At 38.5% G+C, this 22105-nt stretch overlaps 1 protein-coding gene across 1 annotated transcript in view; it reads left to right on the forward strand.

Annotated features, from left to right (window-relative positions):
• Positions 1-22105, forward strand: part of RFC1 (replication factor C subunit 1) — a 39061-nt gene that overhangs the window by 8730 nt on the left and 8226 nt on the right. Inside the window, exons 5-14 of the mRNA XM_086463745.1 lie at positions 10928-11160; positions 11880-11954; positions 13888-13965; positions 14829-14916; positions 15012-15304; positions 17033-17140; positions 17654-17833; positions 18158-18262; positions 19347-19755; positions 20690-20799. Coding sequence (XP_086319871.1) covers positions 10928-11160; positions 11880-11954; positions 13888-13965; positions 14829-14916; positions 15012-15304; positions 17033-17140; positions 17654-17833; positions 18158-18262; positions 19347-19755; positions 20690-20799 — 1679 coding nt within the window. The remainder of the gene's footprint in view (positions 1-10927; positions 11161-11879; positions 11955-13887; positions 13966-14828; positions 14917-15011; positions 15305-17032; positions 17141-17653; positions 17834-18157; positions 18263-19346; positions 19756-20689; positions 20800-22105) is intronic.

A 22105-nucleotide genomic window follows, 5' to 3' on the forward strand; every position in this document is an offset into this window, starting at 1 on the left:
GTAGGCTGAGTTATTTATAAAGCTAGAAAAACCAAAGTGTTATAAACTGAGTAGGTTTGCAGGTTACTGGAGAGCTGTTCCTCCAGAGCTTAGAAGATAGAGCAATAAGAGAATAGCCTGTGAATGTGCTTTGTGAGTATAGACCCTGGGGGGGTGTGAGGAAACAAACAGAAAACCCACAAAAAAAAAATCAGTTAAGTGCTAGTACTGATGGCCAAAAAAAAGTCCCCACATCCAAACACTGGTTCAGATGAGCAGCAGATTGTCAGTGAATAAACATGTCTTATACTGAAACATTTCACGGGGGAATAAAAAATCGTCAGTTACTTCCTGAACAATATTAGCATTGTATATACTTATGGAAACGGCTGTAATTCTGTGAGAATGGGCACAGGTGATAAATATAGCTCTATGTACCAGCTTTCCTCTAAAGTATTTTATGAAAAGTCAGTTGCAAATGCATAGTTGAACCTTGAGGGAGTTTGACTTTAAATGCACTTGAGGAATGAGAGTACAGGTTCTGGCAGGAATCCTATGAAGAAGCAGGGACTACGGTTGCAGAGGACAACATAAAAGGTATTTAGGAGTGAGCCCCATTAAAGTTAATCTGGCTAAGTTTGGGAATACCAACAGTAGAACGTTAGAGTTCTGTAATGGTAAATGTGCTGTTGTACTCAAACTCTTCAGTAGTGTGAGGAGTGTTATGTAAATGTAGTAGATGTATGATAGTATCTGGCTGCTTTCAGTTGCCTCCCTGAATAGGGCAGTAAGTGGAAACCAGAGGTGTGGATGAAGTAAAATTTAATCTTAGAGAAGGTATTTTTTTCTTTTACCCATAGAATCTAGGATAACTGCAATATTGAGAAATAAATGTGGTAACTCTGAATAAAAAATGAATATGATTAATTTATCAGAAGACAGAGGATTACTTTGTCAGCCTCTATTTTGAATGTGGCAGGACATGGAATAAATCCGTTACAGTTTAATCTCTAGCAATTGCTGTTAGATTCTAAATTTTTAATAACGGGCATGTCATTGTGCTTATTTTTACAAGTACATGGTCATCTTTTACTATTTTTTTGGAGGTGTGTTAAAAGACGTTCTGGTCAAGCAGCTGGCTAGCAGTAGTACTGTGCTGTTCACTTGATGTGTTTTGATTGCAAAGTGATTGTTTTGATTGTCAATTTATTTTGAGGAAAATTCCTGGAAAAATAACTTTCATCTGTACTTCATGCTTGTTCCTTCTTTAAAAAGTAGCTATTGAATCTGTAGGCTGCTTTCAGTGTTTCAAAGCCCAAACTTTTTTTTATCTGTGTAGAAAAGGAAACGGGTTTCTTTTCAAATGGAAATGTGTTTGTGGTGTGTGGTGTGTGTTGTGTGTGTTTCTTTTTTTAATAGAACTGTCGGTGTTTGAGTTGTTAATGTATATAGATTTTAATGGGAAATATCATGGCAGAAAATAACACTTTTTATGGAAAATAAACTTCAGGCGTGTAGCAGACTGGATGTGTGAACCTCTTAAATAGAGGCATTGGCAGCTCCATGAGCTGTTACTCTACATCGTAATTTAAGATTAAATGAATAATTTTGCCATTTAACTTGGATGTCAGAGTTAATGCTTTTTAATCCCTTCCTTCCCCTGGAAAGCAGTATGAAGTGAATCCTTCTTTTTCTGGTAGCTGAATGCAGAAGTTACCTTGGATAAATGTGGTAAATCTGTTTTAAATTAAGGAACTGGAATGGTATCCTTTATCCGGTGTTAATCTGATTGCCTGATAGTTCTGTGGAGATGCCTATTCTTGTAACCATTACGCTCTTCCATGACTGCAACAAGCACTTTTATGGTGTTTTCTTTCCCTTTAAAGTTTCAGTTGAGTTTCTGCACACTTCCAACAGTACAATGAAAAAACTGAATGTCGTTCTTGCTGTGAACTAGCAGTGAATTGCACATATGCGGATTGTTTTTTCTTTTATTACAGAAGTTCAGAGAAATATGCACACATTGTAAAATATATTTAAGTACTTTGAATGTTTACATTTTGCATTTCTTGGAACTGAATTGTATGTCTTCAGTGTTTTGTGCCTAATCTTTGTTGTTTTGTGCATCTGTGTTATTTTCCAACTGACCCTTGACTTTTTCTCATACTTATACTTTGGCTCCTTATGCCATCAGTGTGGTGGAAACACAAGAGGTATGTTTTGCTGGGTATTCATGTGCACATCGAGGTGACACTAATGGTTGTGACACTGTAGGTAGTATAGGGCAGTAGAAACAGATCTCAAAAGGAGAGCATTTAGAATAGTACCGTGGAAATCATAGTGTAGGGAACAGCCTTTTTCTTTTCAGTCAGTTAATTCTGTTTTCCTTTCCATCACAACTTGTGAACCCAGTTGATTGGTAGATTAATTTCTTAATACTTAGCCAGATTTTAATGTTTTTAGTTCTGTAAGTGCAAATGAATCTTATTTGTGCTGTGTCCTACGTTAGCACATTTTTAAGGTAAGACCTGAGATCATAACACAGAGGTAGTACTTGGTAACATTTGGAGTAAAATGTTATAAAAATACTGACTCATGCAGGTTATTTCTGTTTACAAGGCTGCTGTGCTATTGGAGTAAAAGCAACATACTCTTCACTACATTAGTAATTTGTATACTGTTACTGTAGGTTTTTAAGTGGTGTGGATAAAAGTACCTTATCTGCAGGTAACTTTTTTCTTATGCTAGTTATGGTTCAGCATTCACATTAATTTATTGGGTTTTTTAATGGTATAGCTATGAAGTGGTGCACCTATAATATTATAACTTGCTTTGTAATTTTTCAATAGTTAAATTTTTAAGATGTAGGAGTTTTACGGCTTTCTTGCAGTTTTTTTCATGAAGCATGTGAAAATGGATGGCAAATTATTGCACTTAGATATTATACAATGTTTTTGGAAGATAAACCCCAGAATTTCAAAAGTTCTTGCAGTTCACATGATTTGCTGTAGAGCTTCTCCATTTAACTTTTTTTTTTCCAATACTCACAGAAATGACCTTTGCTTAGAAATACCATAAGTTTATTTTAACCATTCAGTATGTTGCATTTGAGTGCTAAAATTGGACAGGTGAAATTTCCTAGTTTCCCCTTTCCTGTATGAACTTTGCATGACTGTAATACTTCATTTCTGTTTGTTGATTTATAAATGACTCAGTTAATCTGCTGGATTAGTTTAAAATGTAAAAAAGGACCTTTTGTTTTTTGCTAGACTGGTTCATTTTGTCTGAGAACACTGTGTCCTGAGTGGCTCAGTAAGTTGAGCTGCCTGAGCTGCAGCTGGAAAAAATGAACGCGTTTATACTTGCCTGGATTTTTTTCAAGTTACTTTTTTTTGCTGTTTCCTAATTATTCATTTGGTGTTACTGAATGTTCCTATCACACAGTAAACTTTAGGCAACTAAACCAGAACATGAAGTTTAATTGCATGGTGAGGATTCAGATCTACTTTTGTGAAATTATAAAACTGCTATTAAGGTAGAAGCAACCAGTTCAAGTGAATAAAACTCTGTAGAATAAACTGGAAAGAGATAATGGACTGATAATTTCTAATTGCATGCCAAGATAATATGTGCAGCAGTTTCTATGGAAGGAGTTGCTATAATTGATGGTTTTGCAGATAAAGATCATTTACTTAAGTTTAAATATATTCAGCCTTCTCATGTATTTTAATGCTCCCAAAACTTCTTTCTAAAGCTATTTTAAGAAGATAAGTATATGTATTTGACTAAGAATTTTATTTGGTATATGCTGGACAAAAGGGTATCAAAGGGTATGTAGTTTGGCAGTAAAGTGTGTAATTACAATTAGACATGGTGGGTAATTGCACTGAGGTCTTGGATCCCAGAACCTTTTCCCCTTGAAGTGAAAAATATGATGGAGGCAACTTGTTGAAATTATCTTTGATAACTGGAAAATCCAAATGTAAATTGATTTCAGGGGGTATAAAAATATAAGATTTATATTTTTATAACAGCATGAAACCTTGAGATATCAATATAGGCAAAGTGCTAACAGCTGTGTAAAGTGCGTGCTTGCAGTGCATCTAAAAACACTTAGCTTGTTGAGGAATGACATAAAAAATCTGAATGACTGCACAGAACAGATTTTTTTTTTTTAAAGGTAGCTTTTTTTTTAAATAAGGAGGAAGATAGGGAAAAAAAAGCACTTTGCTTGTCATATAGCATCTGTTCTTTTGGAAAGAGTTACAGGGCTTGAGTTTGAATAGAGTTACTGGCTTTTTTGAGAAATGGTGATTATCTGAAAGATAATCTTCTTAAAGATTTACTTCAAGCAAAAGATGAATACAAAACTCAGTCCTACCAAGTATTGGCACTGTTGAGTACTCACCAATGCATATTTAAAATCATCAAAACCTAATGCAATGTCATCTCTTCGTACATAGACTATTTTCTCCACCCTCAACTTTAGCTTGGACAACAATACCTATTGCTCTACATTGCAAGTTCTTTAGGACAGGAACTGTTTTAAGTACTTGTGCAGATGTGGTGCTGTTGAAACCAAAGAATTTCCAGAATATTGCTATTTTATACAAGTAATGTAGATGTAATGACTTTTGGGTAGGATGTAGTCCTCTAGCTCCATATAGGAATCCTTATGTAGTAGTTTACAAACACCAATTTAACATACATTTGACATAATGTGCTGGGAGTTTTTCAAGAATGCTCTCCTGGAAGCACAAAACAGTTCATCTCCTTCAAAAGTAAGGGAAAGTAGGTGGAGCAAGAGACCCCCTTGGCTTAACTGTGAGCTTCTGAGTCTGCTCAAAACTGAAAGAGGAGTGTACCAGAGATGGAAAAGTGGACAAATACACGTTGAGAACTACAAAGGCATTGCCGGCACATGCAGAGATGCAGTTAGAAGAGCAAAAGCTCAGCTTGAATTGAAATTGGCCAGAGATGTCAAAAATGTCAAAATGTTCTTCAGGTATGTAAACAACAAGCAGAAATAGAAGGAAAACATTGACCCACTGTTACACAGGAGAGCTGAATTAGTTGCCAATAAATGCTGAATACAGAGATTCTTAACACTTTCTTCAACTCTGTCTTTACCAGCACTGTTGGGCCCAGGGAACAAAAATCCAGGCCGATGCAAACACAGACCCGCTGCCAGTGAAGGAACAGTTGGTGTGCAAACTGTTACAGGAGCTCGAGCCCTACAAATTGATGGGCCCTGACAATATCCACCCGAGGGTGTTAAGAGAGCTGGCTGACGTCATTGCGAGGCCACTCTCCATAATCTTTGAGAAGTCGTGGAGATGGAGGATGTCCCATCCCACGTGGAGACAGCTAATGTCACCCCTGTCTACAAGAAAGGCTTAAAGGAGGACCCAGGAAATTCTAGGCCCATCAGTCTTACTTCAGTCCCTGGGAAAGTTATGGAGCCAATCCTCCTGGGGGCTGTCACAAGTCAAACGAAGCACGTGATTGGGAGGAGCCAGCACGGATTCACCAAGGGCAAATTGTGCTTGACAAACCTGATCACCTTCTACGACAGAGTTGGTTGGTTGGTTGACATGGGGCGAGCGCTGAACATTGTCTACTGGGATTTCTCTAAGGCTTTCGATAAGGTTCCCCACAGGCCTCTCCTAGAGAAACTGATGCATTATGGTCCGGACAAGTGGTCCGTGCAGTGGGTGGGGAACTGGCTGACAAGCCACACCTGGAGGGTGGTGGTAAACAGCTCCTTCTCAAACTGGCAACCTGCCACAGTGGGGTCCGCCCGGGATCAGTAGTGGGCCCAATGCTGTTCAATACCTTCATAAGTGATCTGGATGGTGGGATCAGGTGTACCCTGGTGAAGTTTGCTGATGATACCAAACTGAGTGTGGAAGTAGCCACTTGAGAAGGGGGAGTCAGCCCAGATAGGCTGGAAGAGTGGGCTAACAAGAACCTTATGAAGTTCAACGCGGACAAGTGTAAGGTCTTGTGTGCAGCACAGGCTGGGACCTACCTGGTCGGAGAGCAGGTCTGTGGAAAAGGACCTGGGGGTCCTGGTGGACAAGCAGCTCAATATGAGTGAAGAGGGTGCTGCAGCAGCAAAGGAAGCCAACAGGATTCTGGGTTGCATCAACAAGGGCATCGCCAGCAGAGACAAGGAACTCATTACCTGATTCTACTTGGTGCTTGTCCAGCCACACCTGGAATACTGCATCCAGTTTTGGTCCCCACCACACAAAGAAGATGCGGACGGGCTGGAGAGGGTCCAGAGAAGGGCCACAAAGATGATGAGAGGACTGGGAAGCCTGCTGTATGAGGAAAGGCTGAGAGAACAGGCTTTGTTCAGCCTTGAGAACAGAAGGCTCGGGGGAGGCTTTATTGCCATGTTCCAGTTTTTAAAGGTGGCTACAAAGATGATGTAGACTCCCCTTTCACAAGGAGTCACATGGAACAGAGGAGGGTTAATGGGTACAGGTTGCTCCCAGGGAGATTCCAATTAGACACTAGAGGAAAATGTTTTACAAAAAGAACAGTCAGCTGTTGGAATAATCTCTGCAGGGAAGTGGTGGATTCCCCAACGTTGGAGACTTTTTAAGATTCAGCTGGACTGGGTGCTGGGCTGTCTTATCTAGACTGTGCTTTTCCCAAGAACGGTTGGACCAGATGATCCTTGAGGTCCCTTCCAACCTGGTATGCTGGGGTTTTATAATAATGAGTTATGTCTAACCTGTGGATGCCCTGCCTGTATTTGGAGTTGGTTTTGTAACACTGTAGTAAGAGGTTGACTCTTTAAAATGTCGTATTTTAAACAGAATAGGAACCAGGGAAGTATGTTCTGCACTGAGGAACTCAACCATACAGAAATAATAAATGAAGATTAATAAAATATTTTGTTCTGAAGGTCATCTGAGGACCTGACCTAGGCTGTTTGTTGCCATTGTCCCTTCCTGCAATACATTCGTCTATTTTTAGATTGGCTGAGGTCATTCCTGAACCTGAGCCTCTTAATGATCTGAATTTAAACAAATGTTTAAAGCAGCCTAGAAATTTTTGTAGACCTCAGTTAGGGAACAACTGCAGATGTTGCTCTGTAATGGGCAGGTGAAACCCTGTTGAAAAAGGGTGAGGATAAGAAAGAGGAAGAGGAATAGCAAACAGTTACAGGTGGGCTGCAGGCATTAAGTTTGTTAACCTAATTGTCCTCCTGCTAGAACAGTATGTAAAATGAAAGCCAGATGTGCTTCAATGTCATGGAATAGTTCTTAACCACCACCCCCGCCCCCTCCAGATTTAACGGCTGTTGTTTGTTTGTTGCTAGGGAAGTTTGTTGTTGTACATTGCCTGGCATAATAGTTCACTGCTTCATGTGTAGTGTTTGCATCCAGAATAATTAAAAGCAATCTCCTGGTTGTCATGCCTGTCTGTTCCATTAATCACGTGATTAGCTTTCTCTTTGTCATAGCTACTTAAATTTCCAGAAAACTCGACTAGAATACACAGTCTCGGCTTGTGTTTATAATTGAGAGCTAATCCTGAAAAAACCCCAGATGTGTGGTGGTTTTTTTCCCGGGTATTTTTTTCGTGGAATAGCGCACACAAAAAAGTGTTGATGTAAATAGGAAATACTGTTCTTGGAATAGTCTTGTGCTGTGCAAAGATTTTTGCAATGTAAAAGTAGTCCAGTTGATGATAAAATTGATCCCTGTTTCTTCCATTGTGAAGTCCACGCCCCCATGTAAGGCTATCTCAAACTGTTCATCTAGCAATTGCTATGCTCTTAACCTACAACTTTTATAAGCCAAAATCTGAATTTTCACTTCTCTTTTCCCCACAAATTATTGGCTTGCTTGTATGAGTGAGAACGCCTCTCCTTTTTACAGGTCATGTTGAGAAACATTGACCTGACTAGCCGAGCAGCAATACTAGGACTTTTGTGATATTCTCTAAGTTCTAAATGAAGTCACCTTCATGCTTTTAAGGAAACTGAAAGTACACAACTGGTTTACTTTGCTGTTCACTTCTATGGCAATAGGCACGTGTGAGCAGTTTGTTTCAAGCAAGAGGCATTAAGATTTTACTGAAAAAGCTGATGTTCTTAAGTACTTAAAATAAGGGGTGTGCCTGGAGATCAGACAAATTTGTGATGTGCTTATGAATTTCCTGAAGCTGTGATGAAACTGTAGCCTGAGTATTTGTCCCCTAAAGCATCTTTTGAAACCCAGTTAATAGAATTGGGGTGGTTTTGTTTCCTAATGACTACTTTCGTGTTCTCATTCTGCCTTTACATTTATAGATGACTGTTCATAAATGCTGTGAGTCTCTTGTCCTTCTTCAGCTATCGCTTGCAGTCAATAAATGCTTCTAATGCTGTCGTTTCTAGGAAGGACATAATTAAAGCAAAGCTCTAATTATTGATAGTACTGGACTCAAATCAACATCCTTTTTAATTAAAACCTGATTGTATTTGCTCTGCTTCTTTCTACTTGAGAGAAAGCAATATCCTGTTGTTTTTTGTTGTTGTTTAAATGGTTATGACTGAATTATGGAAAAAAAATCAATATTGCATGCAGATCTTCTGATAACAATAGTGATGAATAAAGATTCTTTTTCTAGCAGGAGCAGTCCTTAGTTTAAGAAAAGCTGGAAGCAGGGGGCAGAATAGGATTTGTATGTTCTTTCCAAGACAAATAAATGTGATTACATCTACATTAACTATTGATTTCTAGTAATAGGTACATTTTCCTCCTGCAAATGTATTTTCTTGCTAAACTTAAAAATTTAAAAGAAGCAAAAATATTTCTGAAATTAAGTTTGAGATAAGCAGTCTCCTATTCAGACCTCAAACTATTGTAAATTAGAAGCCTAAAGCATCCAGTGTCCGAATCGCCCAAATGTGTAATAGTTTAAATTGAGTTAAATGACAGGAAGAGATTTACTGCTGCCTAGGGAAAGTAAATCTTGGTGAGAATAGGAAAGCTTTTTGTTTTGTGGTAGAACTCATTGCTGATGGCCTGGGCTTGAGTCTTCTCTTCCATATATTGCTTTGTGAGTTGTGTTCGCCAAAATGCCACTTTCCCATAGATAAGGTCTTATCTTTAGACATTCTCGATTTAACTGCTGAACCATTTTCTTACCTTACAGACATGTATTTGTTTTATTTTTCTTTCTCTCTGAACTTTCACTCCCAGGAATAGTCAGGATCCCCCTTTGTACTTGTGTTCTGTTTAGTAAACGTTCAGTAGCAGAAGGTCCCAGCTGATGCCTGAAACACCTTTGTTGTTACTACCATCTATTGAGAAAAGGTGAAATAAAAAATAATTGTTTCCCTCTCTCTGTGTAGTAAAAAAAAAATTATAGATGCCAGACATACAACATCATCTAAAGTTAGGGATGTGATTAAGAAAACAAATTTTTGCATGAAAAAAAATATGGGGGCTTAAATTAGAGATGACTGCAAAAATGATTGAATTTTTGTGATAATACTGTCAATTTAAGGTCAATTAGAGACAAATGTTTAGAACTTTCTGTGATGATATGTTGAGGGGAGGGTCTGAAATGTCTCTATTTTGAGAAAAGTAAAAAAACAGACTTCAGTTAGAGGCATGCAAATGAGATAGCCTCTGTTTCTGTTCCTCTCAAGTCTTTGTGCTTTATTCTTTCTGTGTCTAATGTTCATTTTGGGAATTTTCTTGCTGTTTGCTGCTTAGCCCTTGCACACTTTCAGTTTTTAGAGGAGTTCACAAAGAAAGTGCTTTTATCACTAATCAAGATGTTTGTACAAGTGATGTTTGTCTTCCGTGCTGTCATGTTAGTCTAATCATTTGGCAATAACATCTGTAGGTTTTTGTATGCTTCAGTGGTAGGGTTTCATTTGTATAACTGTCAGTAAGACTTCACGTGACACAGAACTCTTTGAAGTCCTTGATAATCTTTTTTTTTGGTTGATGGAGTGGGTGAAGAGTTTGGGTCCAGAATGAATAAATAGCTATCAAACCCTCTTTCTCTTTTTCGTTTCTGGGAAGCCCATGTCCTAGCTATTATAGAAGACTCCTAAAATGAAAGATTGAGTTTTTGTTCAGTGGACTGCGAGCTAATTCTTAATGAGACTGTGTACACCACTTTTCCTCCTCCTTTTACATGGAAAAATCTACTTTGTGTGCTGACCTCTTGTGTGATTTCTGTGTTCTGTGAAATGGCTGCATTTCTCTGAGATAGTTTTGACTGCACTGGAAGGAGAGTGTGTTTAAGTGTAGAAATATAGAGGATTTGGAATAGCTCACAGAATCTCTGACTAAAAGGGGAAAAGTAAAAAATGGCATTAAAGTGTTTCTGCTAGAACATTCATAAGCTGTGAGCAGTACTTTAAAAATAACAACTAAGCTTACTCAAGAAGCTTTTTGTAAATATGATGTTCTAATATTTTCTCTTGGTTTATAGTGTGGTATTGAGATTCTTAGGAATATACAAGTCTACAAAGCACGTATTAGCTGCTGTGTAAATGAATACTATAAAGTAATAAAACAAATGTGGCTTTGTACTTTATTTTATGTGAAGGAGTTGTGCTGTTCAATTTGATGTTGCATTAATTAAGGAGGGTTTAAATTTCAGTGATCTAGATTTTCTGTTCGTCTTCCTTACGTGAGAAGGGAAGGCTTTCTTTGTGAACCTCTCTAAATGAGAGGTAGTGTATGACTATAAGTAATGAATTTTACGTGTCTTTATTTCAGTACTCGATCTATTCAGACTTGAGCTATGCTATTAAAGATGCTAAATACTATCTGTTATGTCACTCAGCCTTGCCCCCCCCCCCCCCCCCCAACTTCTATTTAGATTTTAGTATTTTCTTAGGACATGAGTTGATGTAACCTGTCAAAGTAGTTCTCTTGGCAGTTCCATGTACCAGATGTAATCAAATACTCTTCATGTTTAGATGAAGAAGACGACTTTGTCAATAAAAGAATTTCCCTGAAACCGAGGGAGAATGGGACATCAGCGATTGGTTGTCCAGGATCAACTACGGTGAAAAAGGAAGATGTAAAACCACGAGCTAAAAGCAAACCAGTATCTCCAGTGAAACAGACTCCCACCTCAGCGCTTGATTACTTTGGGACAAGTAGCATCCAACGATCAGACAAGAAATTGGTAGCAAGTAAAAGGAAAGAAGTGAGTACCAATGATGTTCCTGTAGGCTGCTCGTGTACCTGATGGCTGATCAAAATGGCCAGTTTAATGACTACAGGGAGGTACTTAACTGCTTGTCCTACTTAATGTTACTTTTCAGTGACCACTCAACTACAAGTTCAATTCTGATGATATGTGCAGGTAAATCAAGTCCTCAAATGCAAGTTTAGAGTAGCATTTCCATGTTTGAGAAGATAGTGTAAAGTTGAAGTATTTTCCCTATTGCTTCTTCTCAAGCGACTTTTCTTAAAACTAAGTAGTTTTCTGAGATCAGTGAGTGGATGGGATAGCTTATATTTGGGGCAAAGGGCAGGAGGGAGAGGGAGGAGGTTGTTTTCCCAAGCTTTATGGCACATATACTCATGGATTAACAAAGTGCCAAATGAAGTATGGAGTAACTTAAAAATTCACAACTTAGTTATTGATTTCTCTTTGAAGCAGGCCAACTGTGATAGCTTCAGAAATGTTCAACATTGTTTGAAGAAATTAGTATTTATATTATAGCATAGTTTTGTTTTGAATAGTAAATTCTCTTGAAAACAGCCTTGTTTAATAGTGTTTAGGAGCTAGGAATAAAATGCTGCGTGTCTCATTCCCGGTTCTTTTCTAAAGTATACAAAATAAATCTGTAGAGATTAAATTATAATAATTTACATGATATTGGGGAAACTGAACTGTTGGTCTTATTTTCTTAAATACAGCCTTCGCAAAGCAGAGATAGCACAGTAGATGATGAGGCCATTGCTAGGCAACTGCAGCTTGAAGAAGATTCAGAGGTAAAAGGTCTATAAATTTGCTGCTCTATGCCAAGAATGGTTTGTTTAACTTAAAATTGTTTTTCCTTAAGAAATTAAGACAGACTTCCCATGTGTGCTTTAAGTAAGCGTTATAAAATTCATCCATATATTTAACGCAAACATAGTCATGCAGTTATTTTTACGGGCATTATTTCAGTTACGTAAATGTAGCATCATCTCACTTAATTTATTTTCTGTCTGTCCAGACTTTCTCTACCTGTGCAGTTGAGTTGATGTGTCTATAGTAATCTTGCTTTTCACACAGAGTTCACTTTCTGCTTCCTCATTTTTGGTTTTTGTGGTTTTGTGTGTTGGTGGTGGCTTTTGTTGTTTTTTTTTGTTGTTTGTGGGTTTTTGTTGTTTTTTTTTTTTCCCCTTCCGGGGTGAAAAATTAAAAGCCATTGCCATCTATGGCTTGTTTCACTTGTCATCTGAGTTTTCCTATAGTTGAGAAAAATGTAAATGATCCTTGTGTGTGTGTCTTAAACTTTCCTGTTTGAATTGGTGCCAACATGAGGGAAAGGTACACTTTTCATAAGTATTTGCTTGCTTTTGGGAAACTCAGTTAATTTACCATATGTTCATGCTATTGAGTATCATTTGAAATAAATATAGCATACATGCAAAACTTAGTCTCATCCTTGACCTCCCTGGAAGTGTGATGAATCTAGCTTTAATTTATTAGAAAGTTAAACCACGTGTCAGGAATACCGGGGTGGTGTCTTTCATTTGAACTGATATTACTTAGAACACTGTCATTGCCTGTATGTGCCACGAAAGGAATCTACTTTATTTCAAGTGTATCTCGCCTCAGTCTGGTTTGCGTTTGGTAGTCACTGCCTTTCCCCTTTCTCGCTGTGCAGAGGGAAAACAGATACATTTCGTTATTACGGGCACATGAAAATAATGCTTGTGGCATATTGTTTTTATAAATTCCTCTGTTTGAATGTTATAGTATAGCATGTTGGACTTCAAGACAATTATGAAAGGATTTTTGTTGTTTTGTTAAAACAATGATCAGTGTTTATTGGCAACAATATACACTATTCAGGAATAGAACATTTTTCCCCAAGGGGCCATACTGGATAGGAGAGGTAACTTGATGATCGATTATCACTGTAGATGTCACGTTTATTTTGTTAGGTGAAATCAAAATTAAACCAACCTGGCTTTGGTTTTTGCTATTAATAAATAACTTTCTCAGATTCCATGTGCAGTATTTGTTCTTAGTGGTTCCTCTGTCAAAGAAAATCAGTTGTGTAAGTAGCAATATTAAACAGCTAACATGTATTTGTTTCCATAAAGTAAATGGAACGAGGCTAAAGGCAGTAGCTAAACTCTCCAAAACTGCTGAAATTTTTTTCGTATGTGGTTTTTTTTTTTTTAATTGTATTTTCTTCAAACAATGTTGGTAGCAGTAAGTGAGAAGAAAACATTCATTATTGAGACATGGTAATACTTAACAGGCATTGTTCCTACTTGTCTTTTAAAGGGACTGCTTTTGTAAGTTTTCTAAAGCCAACAGGTTGCATCTTGGTGCAGGGTGGTTGTTGTGAGATCCTGCCTTCAAGCTTTGATTGCTTATTAAATGAAAAGGATACACAACAATAAAATATGAAGGAGCAGAAAACCTCTTTGAAAATAGATTGTACAGGCTTATTAATGTTTCTAGTGCAACAAATCCAGACTTTACTGTTCTCACTAGACTTCAGTCTCTCTTTTTGGGGGAAAGAAGTAGTTCTTCAGTGCCACTTTCAGGAATTTATTTGCCTCTGGTAAGATGTGCTTTTTCCAGCTATGTGCTGTCTTATTTTAGATGAACTTTTTCTCTTGAATAGCAAATAGAGTTTTAAAAAATTATTGTAGAATTAAAATTTGTCAGACATGAGCCTAAAATTTTTTTTTCTTGCAGCTGGAGAGACAGCTGCACGAAGATGAAGAATTTGCTAAAACCTTGGCCATGTTGGATGAAACGCCGCAGAAGAAAAAGGTTGAATTCTTTTTAAGCTGTAGTTTTTAGAAATTGCATTGCTGGTTATGTTCGTATTTAGACAGCTCACCTTTGTTTTGAGACTTCATACAAATGCATTAAAACCAGCAAGAAAGTGTTTGCATGAAAATAACATACTTGCTTTTCATACTTTCCTCCTGGGTTTTCCTCCCTCAGTAAATAGTTTCCTTCCTAATCAGACAGCAGGCACCATTGTATTTTTGTGCTGTCTGCTTCTGCTGCAGTGGAATTTTAAATTCTGGTCCTAATCGAGTGAAGTGTGTGGCTGAAGACTCATACTTTAGACTGGCTATAGCTCTGTTGGTTTAGGAGGACTAGATCAAGTGAAACGAGTCAATGGCACAAGTTAGTGAAAAGTGATGGGAGAAAAAGGAAGGAGGTGAATACTCTTCTTGCTTTGAGAGAAGGGGCAAGCAGGGATCTTGAGAGTTTTGAGACTAACCCCAGTGGTGAGAATCTTCCCAGTTCTCATAAGTTGTCGTGTAAGGCACAGTGAAATACTTGCTGGGTTGTACATCAAGGCTTTTAGAATTTAAGATTGCTAGTTTGAATATATAGCAAGTATTACCACTTCTAGACTAGTCAGTAAACGAATTGGGATTGAAATTTACTGTAACCTGGAAATTTGTCTGGCCTTTGACTTAAGGAATTTACATGCATGGCTGCGTGCAGGATTTGCCCATCTGCCTGCCTCTGGTAGATGGAGACTGTATTCTGACTTGTGGTAGGGATCAGCTTTGTTAGATATCATTCAGTCTGTTGTACTTAACAGTAGGGAAACTCTGGGATCTTAACAGTAGCTCGGGACATGCATCTCTGACTTTGGCATTGTGTGTTCTTAGCCTCGGAAAGATTCGGGAGGAGAGCAAACGGCATTGAGCATCAAGAGCAGTCCTAGTGTGACAGAAAGACATAAGCAGTCAGAAAGAGGTAGGACATGGAATATGGAAAACATTTAATGAATTTATTATGTTAATAAGACACATTCTTATATCCATGTTCTCTTCCCTCTGCCTCCTTTTGAGTGAAAGCAACAAACTCAACAGATGAAGCAAAGAATTACACTGTGAAGCAGCAAACTAAATCTGAACATTCAAAAGGTTCTCATTTATCCCCACAAGCATCTGATGGTAAAACAGCAAGAGAGTTGACAGATAAGACCTTGCCTTTGAAACCTAGCTCTAAGCTTGTGTCTCTGAAACAAAAAGAAGAGACTACTGAAAAGAAAAGAGGTTTAGCATCAAGAGAAAAAACTTCTTCAGGGAAAGAAGAGAAGACAACACCAAAGAAGGAGAAAATTTCTCCAAAGAAGACTGAGGTAGGAGCTACCAAAATGAGCTTAGTTGTCTTGGGGGAGTTTGCAGGAAAATAGTTTTCATTTATTATTGTTTATGTGTCACTGTTGGTACTTTGAGTCTTCTGGGCAATTTTTAAGAATTTGAATACTGGTAAGGCTCTAAGTTCCTAGCAATTGTATAAAAAAATATAGGAAACAAATTAGCTGGAAAAGTGTAAGTTAAATGCATGAAGGAACTGAGAGTTCTTTAATGCTTGTTAAGGTATGCATGTACATTGCAAAATCAGTTCAGTGCTTTTTCACATTTAACTTTCCTAAACGCAGAATGCAGGAATTCTGACACTTACCTAGTGAGTGTGGTGACCTTCTGGATCTGTACTGCTGTTAGAATGATAAATGATATTGTTTGGGTGTTTTTTTTCCCTTCTTCCCTAGTCTATGTCTGAAGTATATTTATTATGATTGATCCACTAGGTAGGAATATAATTTAGTTTTAACTGCCTGATTCAGTAACTGTAATTAACAGCCACTAAGGCCACTCCTGCTCAGTCATAACCAGCACGAGTTGCTGCTATGACTAGAAAGAAACATAGGACAAAGTCAGATCGCCCAGTGAAGGATGAGGAGGATCCAGGAGAGGGTCCTTCTCAGGGTCCCTCTCAAGCAGATCCTGGAGAGGGTCCTTCTCAAGATCCTTCCTGAGCAGATTTGAGACAAAAACCTTCTCAGGGTTCTCTTAAAGCAGATTTGAGATGAGGTCCTTCCTGGGCAAAAGCAGAGAGTGAGTCAGAGTCAGGATTAGATGATGAAGATTCTGATGAGGATCATTCTCAAACTGAAGCCTTGGAGGAGGAGGGGTCAATAGAGAGCATCTGTCCTTCGTTAGTGGCCGTCCCAGCCCTAACCTGTGACAAATACACTGGCGGTTATTGGCAACCTTAAAACATACTTTTTAATAGTGAAGTACAAAATATCCAATTTTGACATTTAAATAACAGTTGTAATTGGGAGGGAGAGCCTGCAACTTTTTTGGAGGTGAGGTTTTTAAATATTTTTTTTTTTTACTGATTAAAAAGCTTATATGTATCTTAAAAGTAGAAATATTACAAAGTAGACTTCATATAAGTGTAGATCTTGTCTATACCTGATCATCATTCTGGAATAAAATAGGATGTGACTTTAAAGCAACAATTTATGAATTAATTGAGCATGTACATATGGAAAACAGATGAATATGCAGAAATTTGACAACAAACAATAAGTATGTTGAGTTTTTAACTCTCAGGTGAGTTTTTGAAATCTCTTTAAAAAGAACAACAAAAAAATACCTCAAAATCATAGTCATAGAATGGTTTGGGTTGGGAAGGACTTTAAAGATAATCCAGTTTGAACACCTTCTGCTAGACCGGGTTGCTCATCCAACCTGGCCTAGAACACTTCCAGGGAGGGGCATCCACAGCTTCTCCAGGCAACCTGCTTCAGTGTCTCACCACCCTCACAGTGAAGAACTTCTTCCTTATGTCTAATCTAAATCTCCCCTCGGTTTGAAACTATTACCCCTTATCCTTACGCTGCACTCCCTGAAAAAGAACACAAACACCAAAAACCAGAGCAAGCTTCTCTTAATAGATTAAACCCAAGTGTTAGAACTTTTCCTTTGGTGCATAAAAATGTCTTAAACCGTGATGCTTGAGTTTTTGTTGGTTTTATGTAATATGTGCATAATTTTTTTTTTCTCTTCTGCCCAAGTCCGTAAGTCCTGAGGACTCTGAAAAGAAGCGAATCAATTATCAAGCCTACCGAAGCTTCCTTAATCGTGAGGGTCCAAAAGCGCTGGGTTCCAAAGAGATACCTCAGGTAAGTCTGGCTACAGCAGAATTCTATACGTAGAAGTGGAGTGTGTCAGAGACTTACTGCTATACCTGATCTAACAAGTGCCAACTAAACTGTTTAGAAACTGGTATTTTTTCAAATAGGAAGCATGTGTTGGAAAAAGCTAAATTGTAATGCAAAGCAGTGACTAAATGTAAGGAATTATACTGAGAAATTCAGTACTTTGTTTATGAAGTCATGATGATGAAAAGTAGTTACTTGAAGCTGAAGATTGCTGTCATCCATTTGACTGACATGCTATGCTTGAAGCACAGAGTGTTACAGTCAGGTAAACGATGTGTGAAGGTTTGTTGGTAGCTATTCCTTTTAGTGGCTTTGCAGCTTTAGAACTGTTAGGTAGCTGGGTACGATAGGCTTATATTTTTTAAGGTTTTGTAAGGTACTTGGCATGCTAGGGGTTATAACAGTTTATGGTGAAGAGGTACATGGTAGAATTGCATCAGGTAATGGCATTTTCCGCAATGCTTTGATTCTCAGGGAGCTGAAAACTGCTTGGAAGGCCTGACGTTTGTAATTACAGGCGTTCTGGAGTGTATTGAAAGAGATGAGGCCAAGTCTCTGATTGAACGTTATGGAGGAAAAGTAACTGGCAATGTCAGCAAGAAGACAAACTATCTGGTTATGGGGCGAGACTGTGGCCAATCCAAATGTGAAAAGGTGAGTGAGTGTTCCTGTGCCTGTGCAAAGAGGTGAAACGGTGTATTTGTTCATATCTGACTGTTGATTTTCAGTATCCCTGCCAAAAGGAGGCAGTACTACCGGCAGAGTGCATGCTAAAAAGAAGTTGCCTCTGTTGTAGAGTTTGTTTTGGTTTTGTTTATGTGTATATACATGTACATATATTATTTATATATACACACATATAAAAAACCCCACCTTTTTGTTGTTGTGTTGTATGTGTAACATAGTCTTTACTGGAAAACACTTTGAAGTGAATTATGTAATTCCTAACTTTACTTTTAATTCTTACTTTTGCTCCAGGCATCAACTTTAGGGACAAAAATTATTGATGAGGATGGCCTGTTTGATCTTATTCGAACTATGCCAGGCAAAAAGTCCAAATATGAGCTGGCGGCTGAAACAGAGGTTTGTTTATAATGAACTAAGGGGTGGTTTTTGTTTTTTGCTTTGTTTTTTTTTTAGTTGAAAGGAGTTTTGGTCTTCCAGTAACAGTAACCCTACAGTTGTTAGTTTGACCTTCTAGGTTTGAGAGTCTTGAAAGTGAAAATTCTGTATTTGTGTTTAAGACTTCTACTTGAGAGCTATAGGGCTTTTTCTCACCTTTCATTTCTATACTTAAAGTTATCCCCTCAGTCAGATACTCTGACATTATTCTGTATTTTATCTCCTTAGATGGTTTCAGTTTTAAACTTTGAGTACTTGTTTATTCTCTGAAGTAAGTAATTGTGACTGATACCGTGTGGTACCAGGCAGGCCCAGTATAGAATTGTACTGTAGGCATGGGACAACTATATGCAAACTGTGTGTATATGTAACAGATTTTGTCTTTGTGGTACTTGAACTAATAATATTAAAGGTAATTTTTTCAGAGAATACTGTAAAAACAGTAACAATGCACACTTAAATTTAGTCTGCAGTGGCTGATAAAATGTTATTGAAATCTCTGAACTCTAGCATGTTGTGCGTTCAGAGTAGCTGTTGCGTTTGCACTTCTGATGTGGCTGGACATGAATTGTTGCATGTAAAGATACCATCGATGTCTTAAGGAAAAGTAACTCTTAAGCTTCCTAGCTAGCTACTTTCACTTGCTTTGGTTTGTTTTGGGTTGAACTCTTTCTGGAAGTCTTGTTTTGCGAGAGATTCGTGCGTGTCTGGCTTGTTTGTTCCAACCTGACAGTCATCAGTTTTGCATTGTTTTTATAATGATGCACTGGGCTTCATGCTTCAGGCTGGACTGCTCTTGGAATGACCAGAATATGTCCGGCCTCTTTCTTGTGGGTTGTGCTACAGAACCAGGCAGTGATGTGTTTAGCATTTGTTTACTTTTGAGAGGAATATTTCTTTAGCTGTTCTTGAAGGTTTTTTTATCAATACATAAGCTTTGTTACTTTAAGTGCTCCTGTACATGTGTTCAAAGACACTATGTTTATTTACTGTATGGAATTTTTTTGAAATTTCCATTTAATTTTCTTATGTTTATCTTCCTAAGGCAAAGAAAGCAGAGTCAAGACCTAAAAAGACACCACAGAAAGCTGAAGCTGGAAAAAGGAATTTTAGCCCTTTCAGAAGGGAACCTGACAATAGAAAATCTAAGTCTACTCCTGAAAAAGGAGATACTGTCAAATCTGTTAAGAAAGAAACCACTGCTGCCCGAAAGCGTATGGACTTCAAATGGCAGACTGTAGAGACGAAAGAAGCCCCAAAACCCGAGGGGAACTTGGTTTCTGAGATTAATGAAGCTGGAACAGAGAAATTGCTATGGGTGGATAAATACAAGCCTGTATCTCTTAAGGCAATAATTGGACAGCAGGGCGAGCAAAGCTGTGCCAATAAACTGCTCCGATGGCTCAGAAATTGGCACAAGAATGCCTCGGAAGATGGACAAGGTGACGAGCGCGGTTAACTGTTCTCTGTGTTCTTCCATGCCGATTGCACTGCGGGTTCCCTGCACCAGTAAGGGCCTCTGAGATAGCAGAGCAACTCTAGAAATGTGGAATGAGGCTGCAGTCAGGTGCATTTTTAGCAGCAGTTGAGCCTGAGGCGGTTTGGTTTTGTTGTTGTTGAAGCAGTTGTTCACTCACAGCCCACACCCCTCCCCCCAAAAGAAAAACAGAACAGAAAACTGTGTCTGAAAATATTTTAAGTCTTGTAGTTGTCTCTTAAGTGTGAATTTTTTCTGAAAGAACCCAAAACAACCTAGCAGTAATGTATATAAAAATGGCCTTGCATTCAGCCTGTTGAATTCTTTCTCACCAAGAGAAATGTTGCCCAATGCTAACCTGTCTGTATGCATGGTGAAAATACAGGTTAGCAGTGTGTCTGAAGGGCTGCTCTCGTGCATGGGGAAGAGATGAGTTGTTAAGGTCCTGGTTCTGCCTGACAAGTAGTCCACGTCATGAGTCGTGTGTCATCCTATAGACCTTTTTTTTTCTGCTGTGTTTAAAATAGCACTTAAGTTTCACTTCAACCATAGTGCGTAGTGGGGTTTTTCTGTGTGGTGTGTTTGGGGTTTGGTTTAGTTTGTTTGGGGTGTTTTTGGTTAGTTGTTTGGGTTTGGTTTTTTGATGATGTGGTTGTGAGGGAATTGCTGAAATAGTTGTATTGCATTAATAGCACTTTTGTTATTTTTCAGTTTAGAGTCACTGCAAGTCTTGAATAAGATGGTTTAAGCTGATTTTCCCCAAATAGCGAGGATGCACTTGTATATGTGTGTTTTGATATTCATGTCAGGCCTTAAATGAGGAAAAACTCTAGTGATGATTGGTATCTTTAGAAATGTGCAGTTTGCTTTGTGATACGTACCTAGGTAAAACCTGGAATCTTCTCTTACAGCAAAGAGCAATAAAACTGGAGGCAAAGATGATGGTGCTGGTTTTAAAGCAGCATTACTTTCGGGTCCACCTGGAGTTGGTAAAACTACTACAGCTTCGTTGGTTTGTAAGGTGAGTTCATACTAAGTTGTTCCCAGCACTTTTTGTTATGTATTGTTTCTGTACCTGGATACAGATACTGTGTGCAGGTGGAGAATCCCCCAAGTGACCAGGGTCTGCTCCCAGCCTGGTTCCACCCGCTCAGGACAGCGTTACAGGTGTAACACGTACGTACATAGTCAGGGACATTTATCGGGTCTGGGGCAAGAATGTAGTAGTGGGTGTCTGCATTGCTTTGTTATACTGAGAGGAAGTGTATATCACAGTATGTTGAACAACTGGCAATGGTTTTAAAGAATTGTGAGCATTCAGCACTAGTTCTACAAGTCAGAGAATATTTACAGTAATTTTAGTGGGAGTCAAATTCTGGCAAGCTTTTTGAAAGTTTCTGTGACGGATTTGGTAATGGTTTTTATCTGTCTAATAAAATTAGATATCTTTCCCAGGCTTATTCTAAATTCAATTACTACTTTAGAATGAGAGAAGTTGTCAGGGCTATGTGTCTGTTTCTAAATCTGAATTTAGAAATTAGTTTTTCCTAACTTAGCTGGTACGCTGTGTTCCACTGTCATGAGACTTGGCTGATAATTCCATATAGTAGAAATATCCTTAAAGCTAACTTATTAATAGTGGTGGTGTATCAACTTACAGATTATTTTTGTTCTTCTTTGACTTGCAAGAACTTTTTTAGAATATGATACTACCAGCTCGGAAGGGTTGAGAACTATCATCAGTTCTCTGCTCTTTGTGCTGGGAAGGAATGATTACTTACCTCATTATTTGAGCTGCATAGAGAAACTTCTAATCTCCGTCCCCTGCCCGAGAGTTTTATGGCAACAAACTGATGCCTCACCCAAAACTAGACCTGCAGAAAAGCTGGGTGTGCTGACTTGGGCTTGTTTCTGCACCAGTGCATGGTCTTCCCTGCTTCTGGTTTCCAACCTGCTCACACCTGCTTCAGGTCTCTGCAGGGCATTTTCCTGTGCTCCACAGGAGCAGCCAGCAAAACTGGGTCATTCAAGCTGCAGGAACAAAGCTGCGTGGTTTGCTGCTGGCTGTGGCATGCCCCTGGCAGGGGAGTTCGCTGATAAAGGAGCAGCGGGACTAAGTTCCTCCAGGGACTGACAGGCAGTCCAGCCCTGTTCTGAAGTGTCAGGGCTGCTGGGGGAGCGATGTGTTTCCTAGCTGTTAAATAGTTAAAATTGTCTCTTTCCTTCAGCTTCCAGAGGCATGTGGCATGTTTATGCATAAAGGGTCAGGACAAGACGACTTTGATATGCAGCTGGAAATACCATGAAGCTTAGCCAGCCTTGGCTCA

The sequence above is a fragment of the Leptosomus discolor genome, chromosome 4, assembly GCF_034619465.1.
Source record: "Leptosomus discolor isolate bLepDis1 chromosome 4, bLepDis1.hap2, whole genome shotgun sequence".
Taxonomy (NCBI): Eukaryota; Metazoa; Chordata; class Aves; order Leptosomiformes; family Leptosomidae; genus Leptosomus; species Leptosomus discolor.